The following is a 20,940-nucleotide window of genomic DNA, read 5'->3' on the forward strand; positions in this document are numbered from 1 at the left end:
AATCGTTGATTTTTACCTTCAGTGACTGCACTATACAAAATAAATTGCAATTTACTGATCTAAATGCGCGTAATTTGTGATCTCATAAATTGTTAAATTATATGTAGTCGCCAAATAATTAATTTAATGCATTTTAAGTTCAACTCTCTCTTAAGCCGGGAAGATGGGGTAGTTTTCTTGCGAGGGGGTTGTAGCTCAATAATCTAAATGCACGTGATTTAGTAGTTTATTCTTAGAATATATAATCTATAAGAATTATATCCGCAATATCGATTTCGACAGTGGAAGCTTGTATTAAATTTAAATGTCTTAAATTTGCCGAGAAAAGTGTAGTTAATATTGCTATTAGTTAGGGGAAGCAATTTTTATTTTTATAAAAGTGCACAAAATTTTTGTAACTGCAAAAAGGAGTTAGAAATTTAATATCATTACGAATACCTGTGCGTTGTTGCCAAATCGGTCTGTGAATTAAACAGCATGAGTAGAAATAGAAGTTCATCTACAACAGCTATACTGGATGAACAAAGTATTGAAGTTATTGTTAACAAGCTGACACCTATTTTATCCACCAAAGTAGAGTAACAAATAAATAAACTTGGTAACAAACTTGATAAACTAGAAAAAACATTAAATGAAGTAAGTACAAAACTGTCAACATTAGAAACTTCCGTAAATTCTAATAAATTGGAAATCACATTTACAAAAGCTAAAATAGAAGATATAGAACAGAAGTTCAGAGCAAGTAGTATTAGCATTATGGGTCTCAAAGAAGAAGAGGGTGAAAACTTATTATCGAAATTGATGACCGTTTTTAATGACACCATGAATATTAAATGTTCACCGTGGGAAATATATACTGTTTTTAGAATAGGCAAAAAGAAGGAGGTAAACCGAGATCAATAATTGTTGAGCTTGTATCATTTCTAAAAAAGAAAGAGCTACTTTCAGGCCGTAAAGCGCTCAAAAATTCTAATATATTTGTTAACGAAAACTTAACATCTAAATGTTATCAACTTTTACGTGCTGCTAAGCAAAAATATGGCAATCAAGCAGTTTGGTCTAGGAACGGAAGAATATATACAAGACTGGACAACAATGTTGTGCAGATCAAAGACTTAATTGATTTAAGTTGAAGTGGTAGGAAGCGCTTGGTCACAAAAACTTGTAAAGTATTTTGTTCTTTTTATGTTAACAGTAAAATGTTTATAATGAGGCTTTGTAAACGATTAGTTTCCAATTACTTTAAAATATTTTAATCTATTAGAATTTCATGTATTATTTCTGTTGTCAAGCTAAATTAATTAATTTCTGAGTTAATGGGAATCATAAAAAAGTATTGTCAGTTTAATCAAGTTATTTTCCTATCCAAGAATACGTATTAAAATATATTTCTTTTTTTATTTAATTGGTATCATAGTCTAGTTGATTTTTATTTTATGGGTTCGCTAAAAGCCGTCAAATTTTTTTATCTTTTGTTTTTCTTTTTTGGGTTCTTTGTTTTTATATTAGAATACTGAGATTACTCGTTTAATAAATAAACAGAGATTTACGTATTATGTATTATTAAGATTTATTGACTTTATATATTTTTTATATACTTTTATAACCTACATTACTTAGGCATATCTTATTAAATTGATTGCACTGTAAGATCCTTGTGAATACCTATTACCTTTTATATTTCTTTGTACAAAACGTATACATACATATAGACAGATTCTATCTTAACGTTATTTAACTTTATTAATTTTTATTTTTTTTCCTCTTTTTAAGTGTTACTAGTTTAATTTAATTTAAAATGTCTATAACTACGTATTACCAAAATTGTAGGGGTCTGCCTACCAAGACAGCAGAATTTATCCAAAATGTACATTCAGAGTCTTACGATTTTATTATATTAACAGAGACATGGTTAGCTAATGATATACAGGATGGAGAGTTATTTAATAAAAATTGCGTTGTATACAGAAAGGACAGAAATTTAAAAATTACAGGTAAAACAAGAGGAGGCGGGGTTCTTATAGCAGTAAGTAGAAAATTTTGTTCTTCGGAAATTCAGGTAGACACTCCTCTAGAAACCTTATTTGTAAACGTTAAGGTGTTTGGAAATACTATTATATTAAACTCTACATATATTCCTCCAGCATTTAAATTAGTTGTGTACCACGAGTATGCTAATTTATTTGAACGATTGGATCAGTTTGTTGACAACAGTACATATATTTTATTGGCGGGTGATTATAATATACCACAAATAAATGGTATAAACTACCAGTTTAATGATCGCAATGAAGTAGAAAATATAATTCAAAATTTAATGTTGTCGTATAATTTAAAATCATATAATAATGTCGTAAACATTGATAATAGGACACCCCAGATAGCACAAGTACGTTTTATGGACATCCAATGGACGTACATCTGTGTACATTGGAACGTCCAATGGACGTCCCGCTAAGGTACAATAGACATCCGATGGACGTCCAACGAATGTCCAGAGTTCACAAAATTGGACGTCCATATAACGTCCGCTACAAACGTACATTGTACGTTGTATTGGAGCTTTCAGTGTACACCTGTACACCTTATGTACATTCAATGTACGTCTTATGGACATTTGTAGGGCACTTTTCAGAAAGCAATCTAGTATCCATAATTTTGTGAATACATAGCAAAAAGCCTTTATAGGAAATAGTTCCTTATAATACTAAACTTATACTTAAAAATGTTACACAAAAGACCTTTTTTATTTCTCTTTACTATAACTTCATTATAATATATACTTTATTATAGGAACTAGGAACTTCATTAATGCACGACTGCACTTGCACGATAAACAGAAAACAAAAATATATCACAGGATGTATTTTCATAAAGACGAGATTCAGATAATGACGCCCTAGGAAGCATGCACATTAAAAGAGGTTTATCTCTGTTCTGTTTCTGTTCCAAACTATTTTTAGAGTCAGTACCGTTGTTGTATATTACAAGCGCGTTTGCCATTCTGTGAATTATCATAAATAAACCATCCTTCAGTATTCCACAACAATTAACAAGCGATAATCCCCTAAAAGTACCTGCCTAATACTACCTTTCACGACCGATAGCGCGAAGAGCGACAACGTTGTCAAGAAGATTCTCATTTAGTTTGTATTGGGACTTAAAATATAATAGTCGCGTTTTGTGTAAAATATCCATGGACCACAAATGGATGTCCAATGTACGTTGAAATCAAACGTCCAATGGACGTCCCGTAATGTACGTACATAGTACGTCCAGTTTTGGTCCATGGACGTTTGGACTTTAAATGTACGTTATATGGACGTACATCGGACGTTGTGTGCTATATGGGACTAGATTTGATCATGAGTAATTTTTGTATCAAGGTCGAAGAAAGCATATCACCATTAGTAAAAATAGATATAAGACATCCTTCATTGGAAATAGAATTTAGTATGAAGAAAAGTAGTTTTAACAAATGTAATAATTTAGAAAGTAGATATAATTTCAATAAAGCAAATTTTAAGCTTATTTATGAATTGTTAAGGGACTTTAATTGGGAATTATTAGGTCAGTTTGAAAATGTTAATGATTGTGTGTCGTATTTTTATCAAATATTATATAATATTCTAGATATAACGGCACCAAAATTTAATATAAAACCAAAAAACTGCAAAATATTTCCGCCTTGGTTTAATAATGATATTATAAGTGATTTAAAAGTAAAAGAGTTTTATAAGCGCAGAAGGAATCAATCAGAATATTTTCAGGGAGTACGGCCCTGAATGACCTACCGAAAGGTGTGTTTATTTCTGGTCTCAACAAAATTGCAAATTTTTGCAGAAAGAGTAATAGTTTATTTATAAATAGTTCAGTGACAAGTTTATTAGATACCAGTAAGTGCATCCATCGTATTATTTTTGTTTAGTATAACGTGGTAAACCAGTTTTGGCTAATTCTTATTTAATAACATCAATAAAGTACGATATAAGCTACAATTTATTCCAGTTTTGTTACTGGTTTAATTACCTGCTTAATTACTGGTCAGGTCCGTATTAGTTTTGAACACATGTCTCGTGTTAAATTTAAAAATGGAACCTAACATTCAGAGTCTCTCTGACTCGCAACATGTACAACAACCGCAGACAAATACCAATAAAACCTATTCATTAGCAGCTTCTTCTTCTTTTCCGTCGAAGCTGCAAGCGATTGTCTTCAGCGCCTTAGAAAATACGAAGCTGCAAGATTACTTAATTCCGTTGGGCAATCTAATTCAACCAAAAAATATTATATTTTCGTCTCGATTGTCGAACAATCGGATATGTATGTACCTTTCAAGCAAACAACTGGTGGACGAATTTATGCAAAAGCACGGGCAAATAAAAATCGAAAATAATATTGTACAAGCTAGAAGACTGATTTCTCCAGCCGAACGTATTGTTTTGTCAAACGTATGTCCCAGTATACCACACAGTTTGTTAACTGATTATTTGCAAAAAATAGGACTTAATCTTCTCTCCCCAGTCACCTTCCTAAAAATCAGTTCTAATCTTCCTGAATACAATCATATTTTGAGCTTCAGAAGACAAATATACGTTAGTCCTCACAATATCTCCTTACCCGACTCATTCCTTTTAGACTTTGATAATACAACATATCGAATTTTCTTAGAAACTACGGCCTGTTATACCTGCAAAAAGTCTGGGCACATCGCCGCAAACTGTCCCGATAAAATGGAATCACTAGCAAATTCAAATAACAGTCAACCGATCTCTTCTTCCTCGCCCGAAACTATGCCTCAACCTACAGCTACAATTCTATCTCACGAACAAATTCCTATCGAAGAAAGCTCAGCAAATAATCTAAACAATCCTAATATAGAAAAAAGTCAAGAAGTTAGCACCATGGACACCTCCATACCCATTAATGTCGACCTTCAGTCGAAACGTAGTATCAATGAAGTTCTCACTTCCCCAGAAACAAGTCATACAGAAAAACCCTTTATTGTACCTACATCTAAACCTAAAGCCAAGAAGATTAAAAGCGACGAGGAGCATGTAGCAACGAAATTAGTCAAAAAACATGATCTTGGACCTGCCAAAACTTTTATCGAAAATCATTCGCCCGCATTTGTCCTCAACTTTGACCAACTGAACCTTCTTATTAGCAATATAACTGGCGCGCAAAACCCTATTGATATAATTATTCAAGATTTCACTACCAACCTAATGGACTTACACTACATGTTAACTAAAGTTTATCCACAATTGCAAAATAGATCATCCAAACGTTTTATCACCACTCTCAGAAAGAAAATCCTACGACACTTAGGAAACGAGGTATCTGAATCCGAGGGCGAGTCATCTCAGAGTAATCAGTAAATTTATATTTCCATATAATAAAATTCACTAAGCTATTGCAATGGAATATAGATGGATTTTTCCATCGCCTACCTACCTTACAAAAACTTATTTCTGAATTTTCTATCGAAATAATATGTCTCCAAGAAACAAACTTAAATTCACAAAAAAACTATAATTCTAAATATTTTAACGTTTTTAGAAAAGACAGAGTACGTGACAATAATTATTCTTCAGGTGGAGTTATGACACTTGTTAAAAATTCTTTGGTTGCAAATGATTTTCCCGTTAATAGTAATATCGAAGCTATAGTTATAGAGATTACTGCTCCTGTTTCAATGTACATATGCAATGTTTATATTCCATCTAGTTCCTCAGTTACGTATGAAGATTTAAAAAATCTTATCGAACAGATACCGTCTCCCCGAATCATTGTAGGCGACTTTAATGGTCATAATTTTATTTGGGGTTCGAAGAGTACTGACCGCAGAGGAAAACTTCTAGAAAAGGTATTGCAAGATCTTCAATTAAATTTCCTAAATGACGGGTCACCTACAAGATTTAACATCTGCACTGGGGAATCCTCCGTGATAGATTTAAGTTTGTGCGATCCAGGTATCGCCCCATGTCTCTCTTGGAATGTTCTCCAGTATACCTATGGTAGTGACCACATCCCATTTTAATTGAAAATCTCTCAAGTCAGCCTTGTCCAATATCTTTCTTGCCCAAATGGAATATAAATTCTGCTAAGTGGAACGAATTTGAAAACTATATAGATAAAGCTTTGGGAAATCTTGTAATGAGCGATAATATAAATGAATCTTTGAGTGCTTTTAATGGTGTCATCTTGCAGAGTGCGAAGCTCTTTATCGGCAAAACTAAGCCCGTCAAAAATCACGTCCCTGTGCCTTGGTGGAATTCGGAGTGTAGCGAAGCCGTACGTGCCAGCAAAACAGCTTTTAATAGATTAAAAAAGCATAAAACGCTTGAAAATAAAATAACCTACAAAAAAATGAAGGCTAGAGCTCAACGTTTAATAAATCAAACAAAAAAATCCAGTTGGGCACAATATGTCTCTAGTATTAACAGTTCCACTCCAGTAAGAGAAGTATGGAAGAAAATTCGTAAACTTTCCGGCATAAAGGGGTCACCCCCAATATCTAGTCTTAAAATTGGAAGTCAAATTATCACATCCCCGCTGGAAATTGTTAACGAATTAGCTAAAAACTACAGACAGATGTGTTCCAATGAAAATCTCGACCCCGTATTTCTGGAAAACAAACTAGAAGCCGAAAAGTCTACCCTTTCTCTAGAAAATTCTAACATCCCATTAAACGCTCCTATTACGTTACAAGAACTCAATAACTCACTTAATGAACTAAAAAACACAAGTCCTGGGCCAGATGATATTCCAACAGTTTTCTTAAAACACCTACCCACTTCTGCTAAAAATTACTTGCTCCGATTATTTAACTTTATCTGGCAACGGCACCAATACCCATCTGTTTGGTCAAAATCTATTATTCTTCCATTTCTCAAAAGCCAAAAATCTCGTTTGGATCCTGATTCTTATAGACCAATAAGCCTAACATGTGCAATGGGCAAGCTATTAGAAAAAATTATCAATTCAAGGCTGATATGGCAGCTAGAAAGTTCAAACTTACTTATAAATGAACAAAATGGCTTTCGACAAAACCGATCTGGGATAGACAACATATTAGATCTGGAAAGTGATATTCACGAATCCCTGGCAACGAAACAACATTGTATTGCCGTATTTTTTGACTTAAGAAGAGCGTTTAATACATGCTGGAGATACAACATCTTAAGAAAGTTACAGTCGTGGAATATTCGTGGAAATTGTCTTCACTATATTAAGAACTTTCTAGAGAATAGGTCGTTTCGTGTAAGAATTAACAGCCACTATTCCGAAAAACAAGAGGAAGAAAATGGGACTCCCCAAGGTTCAATTATCAGCCCTACACTCTTCTTAATCGCCATTAACGATATAATCGGAAACCTCATGAAACCTTTAAAAGCACGCTTATATGCAGATGACTTGGTCGTTTACGTAAAAGGCAAGGATATCAATTTAATTTCAACAGTTTTCCAAAGTTTTTTACACAATCTCGAAGAATGGTCTCGCGATACAGGCTTTCAATTCTCAGTTACAAAAACCGTAGGTATGGTGTTCTCTAAAAAGAACCTTACAAATAATCCTAATCTCAAATTTTTCAATACACCGCTTTCATTCAAACCATGTGTGAAATTCTTAGGTATGTGGTTTGATAAAAAACTTACTTGGAAAGAACACCTTAGGCAGTTAGTATTGACTTGTAATAAGAAACTAAATCTAATGAGAACATTGTCAAATAAATATTGGGGCTCTGATCGCTCCACTTTGCTAACTATCTACAGAATGTTAATAAGATCAAAACTAGATTATGGATCAATCGCCTACGCCTCTGCATCCCCCACATTATTGAAACAGCTAGACTCTGTACACAATACAGCACTTAGACTATCTCTTGGTGCATTCCGAACATCACCTGTAGAAAGTTTATATAGTGAAAGTGGAGAGCCTTCCTTATACCATCGACGAACTTCCTTAACTTTGTCACATGCAACGTCAATAGCTTCAAACGTAAACAAACCTCTTTTCAATAACACATTCACTAATAAATATATAAATTTCTTTACCAATAGTACTAAACACAAACCTTACTACGAACGAGTACGGTGTTACCTGAGATGTCTCGACGTCGAATTCCCAGATATTCTTCCAATCAATATTAAAAACCCCTCACCTTGGTTAATTAATATTCCCAATATAAATACTGCGCTAACCCAATTCGACAAACATATTAATAGTCATGCAGAGATCCAGCACCATCTAGATTTAGTTCTCAAAGAGAATTATGAGTATTGTTACAAAATCTTTACAGACGCATCAAAGTGTGAGAGAGGAGTAGGTGCTTCCTTCGTTACCCCAAGCAATACTTATCAATTTCGTCTCCCATCTTACTTCTCGATTTTCTCTGCTGAGCTCTATGCAGTGCTCAAAGCTATCATGCATATCAATTCTAATGACATTTCTAATTCAGTTATCTTAAGTGACTCACTAAGCGCTCTTCAAACCCTTAAACAGATCTATCCCAAAGGTCCTATTGAGAAACACATTAAATTTGAACTGATGCAGGCTCAAGAAAACGCTAGACGAATCAGATTTATATGGATACCATCCCACATTGGCATTGCAGGCAACGAAAAAGCTGACCAGTGCGCGAGTGAAATTGCCGTATGTGCCGATATAGAAAAAGATGAGTGTCGAAATACCGCGAGTGATATAAAAGCTTACTTTAAGAACCGTGTTTTGTGCAAGTGGAAAAACGAATGGCAATCGTCTCAAACTTCACTGAGACTAATTAAAAATGACATTATAGCCTGGGAGCCGTCAACTCGTAACAGAAGAGAACAGCTGGTGATAACTCGATTGAGAATTGGACACACGAGACTTACTCATTCATATTTACTGTCTAAAAGCGATCCACCTGTATGTGAAATATGTAATGTCCAAATTACTGTTAATCACTTGTTAATTATATGCCCCCGTTTTGCCAATTATCGCGTCATGTTTAACATACCTAAATGTATAAGTAATTTATTGGGCACTAATTGTTCAACGGACAATATTACAAAATTTCTAAAATCCACAGGAATATTTTATAAAATTTAGCATTGTATTCTGTAGCCGCCGCTAATCACCATCAAGGTGGATGCGGCTGTACTTTCTAAATAAAAAAAAAAAAGAATATTTTCAGATAAAATACAGTGAAAAAAGAAAGGAAATTAAATTAAAAATGCATATAATGCTTATCTTGGAGATATACCGGGTAATATAAAACGAAGCCCGACACTTTTTTGGAATTTTGTAAAAAATAATATTCTATTTTGTCTATGATAATGATTCCTCGTATAATAAAGATGTAACTACCGAAAAAATGCGTGAATTACCCCTACAATTTTTTGATAACATTCATTTTGAGACGATTAGCACTACTGATTTAGAAAAAGCGTTTTATAAATTGAAACCGAAAAGGTCTTCTGGCCCTGACAATATTCCTTGTTATATTTTTAAAGGATGAAGGGATTGTTTGATGTACCCATTGATGGTAATATTTAATAAATCATTAAGCTCCGGTGTTTATCCAAACAAATTTAAACAAACCAAGATTGCGCCAATATTTAAAAATGGTGATAAAAAATATGTCAAAAATTATAGACCAATTGCGGTCCTAAATTGTATAGCGAAAATTTTTGAATTCATTTTACGTGATAAGTTGTACAACAGTTTTAAACATTTGATCTCAGCTGATCAACACGGCTTCTGTAAAAGGAGATCAGTTGAAACAAATCTCTTGACATTCGTTAATAAGGTAAGGGAGAATATAGACAATAGAATACAGGTAGATTGTATATATACAGACTTTGCAAAAGCTTTTGATAAAGTAAGTCACGACAGTTTGTTATGTAAACTAAAGTACTGTGGAATTAGCGAACATTTATTAAATTTTTTTATCTCGTATCTAAGATTACGAACTCAGGTAGTATCATATAAAAGTGAATTGTCACACATATTTTTAAGTGGACCAGGAGTTCCTCAGGGATATAATTTGGGACCACTCCTTTTTTCAATATTTATAAACAATTTACCTTCACAAGTAACATCCGATTGCTTGTTATACGCAGACGACTTCAAACTATTTCGTAAAATTGAAAACATGAATGATTACTTAGAGCTTCAAAATGATATAGATAATATTTGTGAGTGGTCCTTATGGAATAAGTTTTTATTTAACTTATCAAAATGTAAAGTATTAACATTTAACATAAATAAAAACCCTTATAATTATATATATTTTATGTAAAATTCACAGTTAGAAAGAGTGACTTCTGTATGTGACCTCGGCATTTGTTTTCAAAATGATTTGAAATTTAATCAGCACATAAATAATATTGCTAAAAAATCGCACCAGTTACTAGGTTTTTTAAAGAGGACAACATATGGATTTACAAACACTGAAATAATACAATATTTATATTTTTCTCTAGTGCGTAGTAAACTTGAATTTGCTAATGTAATATGGAATCCTACACAGCTAAATTTAAACCGTTCTATAGAAGTAGTCCAAAACAAATTTTTAAAATATTTGTACTTTAAAAAACATAGAACCAATCCCGAATATGCTTCATATGATCCTATCAGAAAATAATTTGGTATAATAAAACTTGAGTATAGAAGAAGAGTTTTTGCCATTACGTTTCTTTTTAAAATATTGAATTATTTAATCGATAGCTCCTATCTTATGTCTCAAATAAACCTTTATGTAAAACCACGTAGTATACGCCCTCGTCAACAGACTTTTTTGGTAAATGATGATAGACCGATAACTCGACTATGTCATATACACAATGGCTTCTTTTTTTCTGTAAATATATTTGACACAAATCTACCAAAATTTAAGCGTGAAATCAAAGGGATATACACTAATGATTAAATGTTGTCGCATTAGTACCTCACTCTTAATATTATCACATGCTTATGTTGAATATTTTATTTTAGGTTTGTGTTAACATCTATATATACTTTCAAAAACAAAACATCAAAAACCAACCAAATATGTGGGTAAATACTTGCTGTCTTGGTGAGCTCCCTATGCATGAATAGGTATACGCAGGTTATTTCTGTTCTTGATATAAATGCACTTTTTTTTTCTTTTTTTCTTTTTATTATTAAACGTTTTTTTTTTGTTTTGTTTTTATATGTATACGTTTACACCTTATAATATTTATAATATTTAAGTTCTTTACGTTTTTTCTTTTTTTTTGTTATTTGATTTCAATATAATCGTTGTAATAATGTATAGAAACATGTAATTAGGCTCTGCCTGTTTGTTTCTTAAATCAATAAATAAATAAATATGATATATTTTAAGTTTTCTCAGCATTTTTCTCTTAAGTTAAATCAATTAAAGTGTTGTTTGGGGGTGAAGGGGATGAGCTCAAAAATCGAAACTATATCATTTCAAGAGCTCATAAATAGCTCGTAATTCTGCCGCAAAAATCGATTCAATATTCCTATTTTTAAGGAGAGGGGGGCTGACTCAGCCCCCCCAATAAAATATTAAATTTCTGCTCAGTGGAACGAGCTCAAAATTTTTAATTTGCGCAATATGAGAGCTCATAAATAGCTCATAAATCAGGGCTATTTGTTTTTTAATTTTTGCAAGTGGGGGGGGGCAGCTCAACACGGGTCCTGTCATTCGGTTACGTTCGGTAATTTATTGAGGTTTGAATATTAATTATTTTCATAAAGTTTTCAATATCTATAATATTTTATATCTATTTATATTTTCAATATCAGGTTTTATTATTTTGTTACATTGTATTAAAAATTGCGTACCACTCTTAAGTAAACTAATAATATCATATTTTAGCTTTGCAGTCCATTATCTTTCAGTGAGTGTATATTACCTATAGCATTGCCTAGAAGTACCGACAAAGTCCCTGTTAAACAAATGGGCATTGTAAGTGGATGGGGTTTCCAAGCTGTAAGTTTAAGCTTATTTATTATACAGTAAACTCTGTCTTAACTGACACCTCTCTTCGTCGGACACCTCTTCTATACGGACGATTTTTAAAACAAAAATTATTCGGCCATATATGAACCTGTACCCTTCAACTCCCTTCGACGGACACTCTCAACAACGGACGCGGACAGTAAATGACGGGTAAATTCCGACAGTAAAAATGAAAAAAAAATAACATTTCTTTCCAAATATGTTACAATATAAAACTATATGTATATAATACATTTATTATTTCAAATCAATACAGATGTCCACGACCTGATATTTTTGATACTGTTCACGTTATCAACACTACATAAGTAATACAAATCTAATGTTTTTGTTGGTCGGTGACAGAAATGCGTCACCAGGAAATTGTTAATTTTGTTTTGACTGGAACAAGGATTTAAGAATTTTAACCGGAATGTCTGATTAAGGATATCCAATAGACGTCGTTGTATTTTTATGAGTGTTTTCTTAAACAAATTATTTTCGGATTAAATTTCATAATAAATTTTGTGTCTAGTTTTAAATTTTTTTAAGTTTGAAAGAAAAAGTTGATGTGGTTTATTATGGAGAGAAGCACAAGTTAAGTGTTAGACAGTTAGCTGAAAAATTTGGAATTGGAAAACCCCAAACCAGTGAAATTTTGAAACATAGAAGTGATTTAATCAATCAGTTTTCTGAGAACGGAAACCTGGAAAGGAAAAGAAAATTTATGAAAACCCATAGTACCTACTGCATTATACCTATAAATAATTGTTTTTGTTTGGTTTTGTGAAGTGCGGTCTAAAAATATTCTTGTGTCTGGTAAAATTATTCATGAAAAGGCATTAGAAGTTGCAAGGGAACTAAGCGTTGATATGAAAGCTTCTTGTGGATGGCTCGAGAAATTTTGTAAACGACACAATATTTTCTTCAAATCTGTATGTGGTGAAGCAGCTGCTGTAGATTTATTAGTAGCTTTTAACTGGAAGGAAAAACTGCTCATTTTAATGACAGTAGGTAAGTACTCTTACCGCGAGAAATTATTAACCCAGATGAGACGGGATTATTTTTTAGAGTTTAGAGTTTAGAGCATTACCCAAGAAAACTTATACCCTGAGAGGAGAAAGGTGCATTGGAGTCAAGACTTCTAAAGATTGGATCACAATTTTATTTTGTACCAATATGATATTTTTATAGAAGAATGCAGAGAGAAAATCGAAAAGTTCAATAATCAATGTTCACAGACAATGCTGCGTGGTCATCCACAATTTGGGTTATATAATATTAAACTAGTATCTCTTTTTATATATACATATATACATGTATTTATTTTTTAAAAATTTAAGTTAACATATTTTTTTCTCTTTAACGGACACCTCCTTTAAACGGACACTTCATGCGGAAAGACTACTGTCCGTTCAAGGGAGAGTTCACTGTAATATAGTTTATCGTTTTTCATTTATGCCTGAAGGCCTACTAAGATGGCATTTCTCTCTTAAATTGATATACCTATTTTACACATTTTCGTAATGTTTCCTCGTATATCCATAGAGTATACCACGATATTATTAATTAAAATGAGCCCTACTGAAAAGGTCTGGAGAGCCCGAAACAGAAGTATAGAGATAATGGATCATCTCTAAACTGAAATGAAACATAAGGCGTTTTAATTTTTTCATTTTAATCATATTTTGAGTACACGAAATCAACTTTCGTTGGAATTTTTCCTAGACTAATAGACGGAATGTGACTGCATATTGTAGAGTCCCTTTCGTCTCCTGTATTCGTCATCATCTTGCTTTATAAATAATTTTAAAAGGCAGAGATTAAGAATGTTACCAGAGAAAGTAGTTCCAAGAGAATTTTTAGATTTATTGTTTAAATATGTTATTATTATTGTAAGATATATTTGATTATGTTTTGGAGTGGAAACATTGGAAACATCAGTTAAAAAATCAAACACGGAAAGTTTATGGCGAGTTAATAATAAAATCAAGGTAAGAAGTATATATCGCCATTTCGACATGTCTTTCAACAGAGATGGAAAAACAAAATATGTATAAGATGGAATGCAACGGCAGACACGTGTTTCTGACTCATTAGTCGTCATCAGTACGGTATATTCAAATTAGAATACGTGTATGTTAACATGGGAAAGTATCACTATTTATTATCAACCACGACTATCAACCAATTTGTGGCAATAATATTAAAAGACCCTTAGGGTTCCAGAGCAACTACTAACACTTCCATGGAGGAAGTTACAGCTACCCGAGGAAAAGAATGCCACACGTTTAGAACGTCTCAAACAATTCAAGAAGGAAGGGATAATGCGAGTTAATAGTAAAATCAAGGTAGGAAGTATATATCGGCGTTTGTCCCAACAAGGATGGAAAAAAACAAAATAGGTATAAGATGGAATGCAACCGCAGACACGTATTTCTGACTCATTAGTCATCATCAGTCGTAAGTTGTTCAAAAATTATTGTATTGCTCCTGTAGTGATCCTTTTCCAAGTTAACATACACCTATTCTAACTTAACTATACCACAGTATAAAGACGGGCAGTAGAACCACTCTCCGAAAAATTGGAAGTAAAATCTGTAGTCGCGCATGGCGACCGCGCAATGTTGGCAGTCGCTTTTGCCCCACCCTCGCATTGCTATTCGCATATAAACGTACGGCTTTTAACAGGGAAATTGACGTGCACATCCCCAATAACGAAACCCTCACGATAGTCTCTTACTACAAACACCCGGATCAACCACTCAACAGGCATTTGCTAGAGTACTTTTCGAGGCTCGGCAAGGCTGTGTTGATGGGCGATCTAAATTGTAGACACACACAGTTTGGTGATCATCGTCAAAACCCAGAAGGCATCCGCCTCACGGATTATCTACTAGACCTTCCTATTTCAAGAATCACCAACACTGAATTCACGTTTTTGAACGCCAATGGGGCTTCTATTGTCGACCACATCCTAGTTACTAGTAACATTCTGGATCGGTTCGGGGATAGATGCCACATAGGCGATTCGATTACGTCAGACCACTTACCTCTTCTTGTCGACACCGACATACTCATTCCAAAACAACCAAACCCTCCAAGATCTCTAAGAGACTATCGTCACGCTAACTGGACTGAATTCCAAAACTTCATCACACAAAATCTCCCAATGTTAGGCGAACTCGATACTAACGATAGTATCGATACAAGTGCAACCGATATCGAGAACCTCATCACTGAGGCGATCACGCACGCAATTCCACTCAAACAAATAACTTATACATCACCGGCACTTCCACAATACATCATTGCCAAAATTCAACAAAAACGACGTCTTATACGTCAATACAAGGCCAACAGAAACCCACTAATCAAAACAGAGTACAACCGGATCTGTGCCAGGATAAAGAGGGAGATATCTGTCCTAACGGCTCGCCGATGGGAAGATGCTACCTCAAAACTGGACTACAGAGACGGAGGTAAATTCTGGCAAAAATTCAAAGTCCTAACAAAACAAAAATTATCTCAACCATCTCATCTGTTGGTCAACAATCACATAGTCAATTCCCCAGAAGGGAAAGCCGAAGCATTCAGAAATTCGCTTCAAAACAATTTTCAAACGCCAGATAACCCGAACTTTGATCGCATATTTAAATTCAACACAGAATACATAGTAAATGTTACTCTCAACCACTACATTCCAGTCTATGATCCTATCATGGACCCCCTCACCGACAGGGAAACGGAGAGCTTTTGCCAAACCGGCAAAAACAGCGCTCCCGGACCTGATGGCATCAACCGAAGGTGCCTCAAAAAACTTCCAGAGAGTATCATTCCTCTTCTAACTAAAATATTCAATGCATGTCTCAAAAACAGCCACTTTCCTACTCCTTGGAAAGTGGCCAACACCATCATGCTTTTGAAAAAAGGCAAACCCCCAACCGACGTGGAATCCTATAGACCAATCTCACTAATCAATACTCTGGGTAAAGTTCTTGAGCTAATCCTAAAAGAAAGGCTCAATAACTTTCTCGAAAACCACAATATCATACCAAAATTTCAATATGGATTCCAGTCAGGTAAATCTACTAAACATGCATTAATAGATTTCACTACCAAAGTTACTCAAACCATCAACGATGGTTCAATCGCCATAGCCACATTTCTGGATGTGCAGAAGGCTTTCGACCAGGTCTGGCACGACGGGCTTGTTCGGAAACTTCTGGACATCGGGCTACCATTGCAATTTACCAAAATTGTACACTCCTACCTCCACAACCGTACTGTCAGAGTTAAAATAGGCGATCAAAAGTCCACCCCCTTCACTCCACAAGCTGGAGTTCCCCAGGGTTCAGTCCTAGCGCCGCTGTTGTACATTATCTACAACAGCGACATCACTAACCAAAATATCCCAGGTACTCGGCTGTTTCTCTATGCGGACGACACGACTCTGCTCTCAACTACCTCTCGATACAACCCAAGACTCCTCTTCAGAAGAGCCCAGGCTCTGTTGGACGGCGTCGGCGAATGGTGTTGTAAGTGGAGAGTCACGCTGAATGCGAACAAAACAACAACAATTGTGTTTCGCGCCCCTTCTGTGTCAAATAGAATCATTTGTAATGATGACGACCAACATCCTCTGAGTCTGTTGGGAGAAAGGCTTGTTGTTAGCCCGACTGTGAACTATTTGGGAGTACTGTTTACCAGGACTCTCAATTGGGACGCAGATCTAAAGGCAACTTTAGATAGGGTAAGGAACAGGGCCAGACTTCTTAACGCTCTCTCGGGAAAAATTGGCAAGACACACAAGAAGACTCTCATTCACACTTACAAGACCTTTATTCGACCCGTCATGGAGTACAAATCATGTATCTACTCTCTTTGCTCAAGACAAAAACAAGAGAGGTTGTTGAGGACAGAGCGGAGAATCTTGCGTAGATGTAACTATGAGCACTGGCGATATCCCTCAAACGAAATCCATAACATCTCGAACACCCCCAAAATCACCGAGAGAATAAACTCTCTGAACAGGAACTTCACAATCAAAGTAATCAACGGCCCCCCTTCCGACACACAAGAATCTCTCAAATGTTCCTGTTCATCTTCCGGCCACGTACTCCACCGAAAGCCCAAACGCAAAAAGATTCATGTACCGTCCGCTCTAATGCAAACATGCATTGACGAACTCCCGGTGGAGTACGAAAACATCCTTGAGGCTACCCCGTTAGCCTACCGTACCCACCTCTAACATTTCCTCTTCCCTACCCCGAACAGGGAGAAGTTGGTTTTTTGCGGTTTCCCAACTTCATTGCACAATTATACCTGTTCGTCCCAAGAAAATAGCCGCAACTATTTTCTCCACTCGAACGCTCACTGTCCACGCTGCGCTCAAAACCACCTCCTGACCGCCGACGAGGGACGCAGGTTCGCCTGTCGTTGTACAATGGTTTCTAGGGAGACTGGTCGAGAGCAAAGCACGGACAGTACACGTAAATGTCTATGGAACCAACAACAATCCATCAAACTTTCTTCTCTGTTGTCTTCTTAGCCTTCTGGACACCACCGTCCGGCATAACCAAGGATCCAAGAACACCAGGACACGGCGCTTGCCCCAGTGTGTTTTTCGGACTGTTTGCTTTTGCTGCCAACACTAAACATTCACCACAAACCCTGAAGAGGACAAAATCCTAAACAGGGACACACATTGTTCGCATTTCTTCTAAAGCATTTTTCTAGACAAGCAAATCAAACAATGAGATGATGATGAACAGGGAAAACCCGCATCCACCACTGGTGAATTACCAATGGCAGCTATGGACGCATTTTCTCCCGCTTGTCGGCGCTAGTGTAGTTGGAGGTCAACGTTTTGACAATTCGCGAAGTTTGTATATGGTGTTTTTGATTACGATTTAACAAATAATAAATTATGGCCGAAAAATACGGATCTTGGGCTGTTTGTGCGTTGAAACACGAATTGAGGAGAAGGAATACGGGAGTTACTGGAAAAAAGGAAGCCCTGATCGAAAGATAAACTATATTAATCATCGTCTCAATGTTTTATTTCTATAGCTCAGAGGGTATAGATCTGAGGGTACTTATTTTGTATTTACTCAATTCTTCCACGAGTCTAGTGTGTATATGATATCTGCCTTACTTTTTTATCAATTTAAAATTCCCAAATAAGTGCTCTCAGCATTAATTTTTGTATTTATCTCATTCAAAAATGTGATATTTTCAAAATGTGGCCGCCATGACAGTTGCGCATTTGGGGTGAATTTGGTTTAAGCATGGGTTGAGCGCATTTGATTCTGCAATGTTGCCTTATTTAAAAAAAATTATAATTCCTTATAGAAATATAGAATGTGTTAATTTATTAAGTATAATTGTTTGGGTGTTTGTCTAGGTGAAAGGCGACCTTAAATTTAAGGTGAAATTAAAAAAAAAAGGTTAGGTTTGATCAGGTTATGTTTTAGTCATTAAAGAATATTAGAATGGTACTAGGTCACTTTAATTTTCAGTTATTAACTTGTTTATATTATTTTTGATTAGGTTAGGTTTGATCAGGTTATGTTTTAGTCATTTTAAAGCATATTTGAAAGGTAATATGTCACTTAAATTTTCACTTATTAACTTGTTTATATTATTTTCGATGACGCTAGGTTAGGTTTGGTCAGGTTATGTTTTAGTCACTAAAAAATATTGAGAACTTGAGAATTATTTCACATTTTTCTATATTATTATTTCACATATATATTTTTTTTGTATTTTGACTTCATAAAAAGCGATTGTAGATGTGGCAACAGTGTGAATGTATATAAAATTGCATATCTTGATCCGTGCGTTTATAATAAATTTTGATCTGAATTTTATAGTGAAGTATTCTATTTTTTACAGTCGAATCTAGGGGCAATACGTAATCTCTTTCAACAAATCTTTTATTGCAGATAGGTGCATTTATTCTCAGCACATATTTATCCCTTCTTATTGCTCCAATCCACTTTATTCTCTTCAGGATATCTTTGGAAAACCTGTGTTCTGATGTTCTCGATGAGGAAAAATGCACAGCGTAACATTGAGGGATTTTATGTTCTTAAGTTTAATTCACGCAGCGAAACAAATATGCAATATTTACTTAGAAATAGATTGATTTGAAGTTTTGACGTAAGTTGAGGTGACCTCCAATTACACGAGCGCCACCTACGTTAAGCTTTCCAGATAAGCTGCCATTGCGTACTGCCGATATTACTTCCTGAGGTCAAAGAGCCGACAGAGGAGTGATTTTACTGTGGAACCTCTATATAGGGTGAGGCAGATAACTGGCCTATTAGAAATATCTCGAGAACTAAAGGCAACAGAATCATGAAAATTGCAATAAAGGGGTTTTGAAGGATGATCTATTAAATGAAAATATTTTCATCTCTTTGCAACTTCCAGTTATACCGGAAGTTGCTTAAAACTTCGTTTTTTTAAATGGGATACCCTGTATATTTTTACACTTTGGATTCTCTTCGATGTCTTCTTTCTTAAAATATAAGGTTTTGTAATATTATACAGGCTATTTTAAAAGATAATTACGTTTTTTTATTAATTTCGTAGCAATATTCACACTCTGTAGAATTGTAGTAGTTTGACATCTAAAACTCTACTTACTTACGTTCAAATGATTTTTAATATACTCTACTATTGTTAACAATCATTAGTATAGCTAAATTTTTAATTTTAGTATACAGGGTTGGTCGAAACTCGGAATGAGTATTTTCTGAGTTTTCTTAAATAGAACACCCTGTATTTTTGTGTTGTAGTGAAATGATATTTTATAGTACTTTTTTATTTCTTAAGCATTCCCTATACCTAACTGCTTTAATTTGTGAGTTATTGGTGATTCAAGCTAAACATTAATTGCAACAAAAAATACGTAAAATTTTATTAGGTTGGCCGTGAAAATACTCAATCCCAAATAATTTTTCAGAAATAAATACATATTAATCCAGACTGCTCCTTAAAATTACCAATAATGGTTTAGCTATCGAAATACCTACTTAGTTAAGATTGTTGGTGCGATTAACAATTAAGCGCAAATGAAAGCAGTTAGGTATAGGGAATGCTTAAGAAATAAAAAAGTACCATAAAATATCATTTCATTACAATACTAAAATACAGGGTGTTCCATTTAAGAAAACTCAGAAAATACTCATTCCGAGTTTCGACCAACCCTGTATACTAAAATTAAAAATTTAGCTATACTAATGATTCTTAACAATAGTAGAGTATAATAAAAATCATTTGAACGTAAGTAGAGTTTTAGATGTCAAACTACTACAATTCTACAGGGTGTTAATTTTGCTACGAAATTAATTAAAAAAACGTAATTATCTTTTAAAATACCCTGTATAATATTACAAAATCTCATATTTTGAGAAAGAAGACATCGAAGAGAATCCAAAAATGTAAAAAGATACAGGGTATCCCATTTAAAAAAACGAAGTTATAACCGAAGGTATAACCGGAAGTTGCAAAGAGATGAAAATATTTTTATTTAATAGATCATCCTTCAAAACCCCTTTATTCCAATTTTCATGACTCTGTTGCCTTTAGTTCTCGAGATATTTCTAATAGGCCCTTTATTTGCCTCACCCTGTATACTGGGACTATACTTACCGTACTGATGATGTCTAATCAGAGCTACAACACAGCCACACTGAGGAGCTACAGCTACCTGTGGAAAAGAGCGGCAAAATGTTTTAAACATAAAAAGGATGTAAATTAATGCGAGTAGTTAGTATAAAAACCCAAAGAAAAAATTATTGGCAAATCTCGTAAGTTTTCTTTTATTTTGTTTGTTCTAAGTACTTGCATTACGTATGCAGTTGTCTCTATCTTGGAAAACAAAGATATATTCTGAATTTATATTTAACATCCCGTGGAAGTTTTTTTCTCAATCGCGTTCGATATGATCA

At 34.4% G+C, this 20,940-nt stretch overlaps 2 protein-coding genes across 3 annotated transcripts in view; both read left to right on the top strand.

Annotated features, from left to right (window-relative positions):
• LOC126882556 (trypsin alpha-like) overlaps nucleotides 1–20,940 on the top strand; it is an 83,107-nt gene that overhangs the window by 49,999 nt on the left and 12,168 nt on the right. Inside the window, exon 4 of the mRNA XM_050647526.1 lies at nucleotides 11,858–11,971. Coding sequence (XP_050503483.1) covers nucleotides 11,858–11,971 — 114 coding nt within the window. The remainder of the gene's footprint in view (nucleotides 1–11,857; nucleotides 11,972–20,940) is intronic.
• On the top strand, nucleotides 1,687–11,347 carry LOC126882561 (uncharacterized). Of its 2 annotated transcripts, none has more exons than XM_050647532.1 (2): nucleotides 1,687–2,026; nucleotides 10,984–11,347. In XM_050647532.1, exons 1-2 carry the CDS (start codon nucleotides 1,799–1,801, stop codon nucleotides 11,086–11,088), a joined length of 333 nt encoding a protein of 110 aa, XP_050503489.1. In that variant the 5' UTR covers nucleotides 1,687–1,798; the 3' UTR covers nucleotides 11,089–11,347. The 2 variants fall into 2 exon arrangements, with proteins under 2 accessions (XP_050503489.1, XP_050503495.1); XM_050647538.1 differs by having other exon boundaries at nucleotides 1,687–1,994.

The sequence above is a fragment of the Diabrotica virgifera genome, chromosome 1, assembly GCF_917563875.1.
Source record: "Diabrotica virgifera virgifera chromosome 1, PGI_DIABVI_V3a".
NCBI classification, from domain to species: domain Eukaryota; kingdom Metazoa; phylum Arthropoda; class Insecta; order Coleoptera; family Chrysomelidae; genus Diabrotica; species Diabrotica virgifera.

Bases quoted from the DNA above. Each gene is read 5' to 3' on its own strand.
- LOC126882561 (XM_050647532.1), top strand. From the start codon at position 1,799: ATGTCTATAACTACGTATTACCAAAATTGTAGGGGTCTGCCTACCAAG. The intron at 2,027-10,983 runs GTAAGTAGAAAA...ATTTTATTTTAG, and splicing joins GAGGCGGGGTTCTTATAGCA to GTTTGTGTTAACATCTATAT.